This window comes from Parus major, chromosome 25LG1 (assembly GCF_001522545.3).
Source record: "Parus major isolate Abel chromosome 25LG1, Parus_major1.1, whole genome shotgun sequence".
Classification (NCBI taxonomy): Eukaryota; Metazoa; Chordata; class Aves; order Passeriformes; family Paridae; genus Parus; species Parus major.
The window spans coordinates 597,398-602,472 of NC_031793.1; the positions used below are offsets into that span (position 1 = coordinate 597,398).

General features: G+C 62.0%; 1 protein-coding gene across 1 annotated transcript; it reads left to right on the forward strand.

Annotated features, from left to right (window-relative positions):
• The first annotated feature begins 1,231 nt into the window (after nucleotides 1-1,231).
• On the forward strand, nucleotides 1,232-4,410 carry TTC24 (tetratricopeptide repeat domain 24). Its single transcript, XM_015650014.2, has 8 exons — nucleotides 1,232-2,021; nucleotides 2,099-2,311; nucleotides 2,392-2,520; nucleotides 2,657-2,778; nucleotides 2,896-3,012; nucleotides 3,126-3,196; nucleotides 3,294-3,605; nucleotides 3,844-4,410. Exons 1-8 carry the CDS (start codon nucleotides 1,232-1,234, stop codon nucleotides 4,247-4,249), a joined length of 2,160 nt encoding a protein of 719 aa, XP_015505500.1. The 3' UTR covers nucleotides 4,250-4,410.
• The last annotated feature ends 665 nt before the right edge of the window (nucleotides 4,411-5,075 follow it).

The window sequence follows — 5,075 nt, forward strand, 5'->3', positions numbered from 1 at the left end:
AGCCCCGCTCCCTCCATGGCTCCGGCGGCTCCGCCCGCGGTTTGAATCTCCCGCCGCCCACGTGACACCGCGCGGGGGCTGCTGGGTACCGGGACCGCGGGACAGGGACACGGGGACAGCGGGACACGGGGACAGCGGGACACGGGGACAGCGGGACATGGGGACAGCGGGACACGGCGGGGAGAGTGGGGGACACACCCTGGGGAGCGCTGGGGGTGCAGGGAGGTGAAACACACTGAGAGAGCGAGGGGAGCCTTGGGGTGCAGGGGATGGGCACACACCGGGGTCCAGGGGAACTCCACGGGCTGTGTCAAAGGGTCAGTGCTGTAGCACACCAAGGATATGTCACCCAGCCCCGGGGTGCCCTGGACCCTCGCTGCTCTGAGCCCATCCATCAACCTGCTCCAAATCATCAACATGCCCCTGAATGGAATAAGCCCCCAGCACCTGCCACAAGCTGTTGAGACAGCGAGGAGCCGGTTGTGCCATCCATTACACAGCTGTCCTGTCCATCACACAGTTTTCCCATCCATCCTTCAGAGGGCCCACACTGGCACTGCTGCACTGAGTTGCCATGGCACTGCACACCACCCTGGTGACAGGGATGAAACTGGAGCCACTGGGGCCATTGTGGGACGTGCTTTCCCAGGAACAGACCTGGCTTTGTCCCAGCCTGTGCCACCACCTGCCACGCTCCTGTCTCTCAGAACCCAGCTGTGCTCCAGCACTGGCGTCCATCACCAGGGGCTGCTACCCACTCCAGACAACTTTCCAGGTAGCCCAAGTGCAGAGGCCCCTCAGACATCCTCCATCCCCGCAGCAGAGAGCCGTGGCTTGTGGCAGCGATGCGGCTGCAGCAGCAGGGATGCCCTGTCTTTCTGCTCCCTGCACTCGGCACGCTTTGCCCTTGAGGAGCAAACAGTAAGTGTGTGCAACCGGTTATTCTGCCTCCAGCACCCCAGCAACATCCCACTCCACGCTGTGGTGTCCCTCCTCCTCCTCCCCCAGTGACCTCTTTCCTCTCTCGTGGCCACCGAGGTTTGTGGGGTCCTCAATGGGAAAGGTCTTTTTCCTTCCTGAAGCTTAATAGCAAGCAGGCTACAAGACACCCCTATTTTTTCATAAATAATATAAAATAACGCTGCTTGTTGGAAGAGCTCCCTGGCAGGACCGTGCTGCCTTGGCTGCCTACGCACCTCTCTCTCTTGCTGGCAGGTTGCTGCCCCTGCCCATGGATTCGGAAGAGGCTGCTGACCTGGGAGTACAGCCCACCAGCCCCACAGACCCCATTGCCCCCTCTGCCCCCACCAGCATCCCCTCTGCCCCCACCAGCTGCAAGAAGGGCCGTAAGAAAAAGAAGAAGGCTGAGGCCAGGGAAGCTCAGGAGGGAGGGGATGAGGCGGCGGAGCGGGTGGGTGCGATCCAGGGCATCACACGAGCCGGGCACCGGGCGCTGGCTCTGGGCGCCGGGCGGGAGGCAGTGGGGTGCTTCAGGAAGGCCCTGCTCCTCTCTAGGGATACAGCGAGTCCCCAGCTCCACCAGGCTTGTGCCTTCAACCTGGGGGCTGCCTATGTGGAGACTGGGAAGCCCAAAAAGGGCCTCGGGTTCCTCCTCCAGTCCCAACCCTTAGAGGCGGAGAGCAGGGGCCACCTGGGGAGCCTTTATTTCAGCGTCGGGGCGGCTCATGAGGGGCTCCAGGACTTTCCAAAGGCTCTGGAACGTTTTGAGAAAGTCGCCGGGCAGGCCGGTGCTGCTGTGCAGGCTGGTGGCCGAGCAGGGACGTGCGTGCAGATGGGCTGCTGCTACCTGGGCATGCGGGAGCCGGCCCGGGCCGCGCGCTGCTTCCTGGCCGCGGCTCGGGCCTTCGCGGCGGCCGAGAGCCCCGAGGCCGCGGCCGTGGCTCTGAGCAGGGCGAGCGGCTCCATGCTGCAGAGCCGGCGGTTCCGGGCGGCGGAGATCGCCAGGGTCCTCGCCCAGTGCCGCTCACTCTGCGAGACCATCCCCGATCCGGCCCTGCGAGGTAAGGCCGCGCCGCACCCCTCGCTCTCAGGGCCCTGCAGAGCAGCTCCCACGCCTGCTTTTCCTCTCTGCCCCCAGGGAAACTCTACAACGATATCGGCCTCGGCTACTCTCAGCTCCACATCTTCTCCCTGGCTGCCGAGAGCTTTGAGCGGGCCCTAGGGCTGTGCGGGGGGGAGCCGGAGCGGCGGCAGGAGGCCGCTCTGCTGCAGAACCTGGGCGCTGCTCACAACGCGCTGCGCAGCTTCGGCTCGGCGCTGGGCTGGCACCGGCGGGCGGCCGCGCTGCACGGTCCGACACACCTTTGCCTCTGCCTCTTGGCTCTGCAGGCTGTGCCAGCTCGGCATGGAGCCCTCTGTTCGCAATTCCAGGTGCTCTGGGGAACCGGAGGGCTCAGGGGCAGTGCTTTGGGAACCTGGCCTATGCCTGCAGCCAGCTCGGGAACCACGGGGCTGCCGCGGAGAGCTACCTGCACGCCCTGCAAGCCTTCCGGGACTCGGGTGAGGGGAGGCACAGGCAGCCCCTTGGGGCGAGTCTGCAGCATCCGGGAGCCGAGTGGACTGAAGCTGGGTGATGCTGCCTGCCGGGGATCTTGGCTGAGCGGTGCTGGGACCGATGCAGCCCTTTCCCTCCCAGGGGACTTGCAGGGGCAGTGGCAAGCGTGCGAGGGGCTGGGTGCAGCATGCCTCCACTTGGGAGACCCCCAGAAAGCCATCGGGCACTATCAAGAGGCCCTGATTTTGCTTTCCCACTGTCGGGTAAGGCATGATGGGGCACTGCCAGGGCCAGAGCCTCCCGTGTGTCATGGGGTACAGGTCTCAGCCCTGGGGCACACGCACTTAGTCCATCACACATATGAGTTCTCTCCACCACAGGACAGCCCCAGAGCTGACCACAAACGGGTCGTGCACAAACTCACGGATGCCATCCAGCACCGACTCCGCTTCAGCCACCTCTCATACCAGGGGGGCTGGGCACCCACCCTGGTGCTGGTGAGCATTACCCAGGGCATGGGACACTCTGGAGGGCTGGGATCTGGGACCCCAGTAGTGGCAAGAGGTGCCTGAGTTTCTGGGCAGGGAGACACACATGTTAATCCTATCAGGAGCCCAGCCAGCTGAGGTTTTGTTCCACACTGCCCCATGCCAGTAGGACACAACTCCAGGGCAGGAAGGTGTGAGTAGGAAAGCTGCCATCCTCTCTCCTTCATCTGGAATGAGTTTCCAGATCATGCAGGAGATAAGCCTTCCTTCCTTCACTCCATGTCCTTCAGGGGGAAAGCCCAGGCTGAGGACAAGCTGTATATGCACACGCCAGGAGCACATCCCAGGTATTCAGGTAAGAGGGTGCGAACTAAACACGGGATTGAGCCATCCAGGCAATTCCTGATGGAGCTGAGGCTTTGGCACGGTGTGATACCTGTTCTTGCCTGTTTGTCCTTCCTTCCTGGAGGCACAAGAGTGGCTCTGACTGGTGATCTCACACTGGAGCCCTGTAACCCACATGGCCTCCTGGGCACCTCTGGGGAGGATGACAATGGTCCCAGCTCAGCTCCAGGGTATCACAGTGAGCCCCAGGCTAACAGGTGGGTGGACAAGGGGGAGGCACCTTAGTACAGCCCCTGGCACCCAAATACCTCTGCAGCACAAGGGATTTTTCCTGTTTAACGGCGAAAATCCAGAGATTTTTAAAGATACATAATTCTGGGAGTGTGTTTGGGTAATTCCAGTAGGATCCTAGGGAGGGTTCAGTCACAATGTGATAGGGGAGAGTTTGTCAGAGATGCTGTCCAGAACCCCACATGAGGTTCATTTGTCCCTCAGTAAGAGGACCACCAGCCCCCTGAAGGCAGCCAAGCTGCCCCACACTGGCCTCTGGCTACAGAAGTACCACATCCAACCAGAAATGCGGCTCTCTAGTGAGCCCAGGCCTCAGGGCGTCACAACACATTCCACAGGACATCAAAACTGCCAAGTCCTCCATCCCAGGCCTCCAAAGAGGTATGTGATGCCTTGGGGGAGTGGGCAACGGAGTGGACCAGAGGTTTGGGCTCCAGAGTGTCCTCTGAAGGGTGTGTTCCTCAGAGGTGAGATGGAGACCCCAGCAGGGCTTGGGACACCTGTTTCTTGGAATGGACACAACCCCAAGCCAAAAGTCACAAGGGCTGGGCTTTTGGCACCTTGTAGCCAACACCAAAACCATTCCCGTTGGATGGGGCAGCAGATCTAAGGGTAGTTTCCAGGACCCTGGTATGAACTTCCTGCCCACTCCTGCATTCCAGTGCTTGAAGGGGCTCCAGCAGAGCTAGAGAGGAACTTTGGACAAGGGCCTGGAGTGACAGGACAAGGGACAATGGCTTCTCACTGCCATGGGGCAGGGTTAGATGGGACACTGGGAAGGAATTCTTGTGTGTGAGGGTGGTGAGGCCCTGGCACAGGCTGCCCAGAGAAGCTGTGGCTGCCCTATCCCTGCAAGTGTCCAAAGCCAGGTTGGGCAGAGACCTGGGGTAATGGAAGGTGTCCCTGCCCATGGCAGGAGAGTGGGACGAGATGGGCTTTAAGATCCCTTCCCACCCAAAACAGTCTGTGACTCTGTAATTTGATTATTCCATTTTGCATCCTGCTGGACACCCTCACTCCCCATGATGCCTCCATGACCTCGCAGCCTGAATGATGACCCCACTGTCACTGCTACCGGCTGCTGGTCCCGCCGGAGACCTCGCACGGGGACCAGGACTCTGTCCCTCGTCTGCAGCCTCGTGTGACCAGGGGGCCACCGGGGACACGCCGTTTCTCGGGGGGCCTGTGCAGGCCCAAAGCAGAGCGGGAGGGGGGCGTTGAGCCAACACGCTTTTCACACCGCTCCGTTTCCCCGTCTTTGTATGTCGGCGTCCCAGGGAGGAAATGAAGGGATCGGAACCTGGGGGGCCTGGAGGGACCGCGGCCTCTGTGCGGCTCCGCCCGGCCCTGCCCCGCAGTGAAGGGCGCTCCGCCCCGGGGCGGCCCCGCGCCTGCTCCTTGGGGCTCCGGGGGCCGTACCGGGCCGTACCGTACCG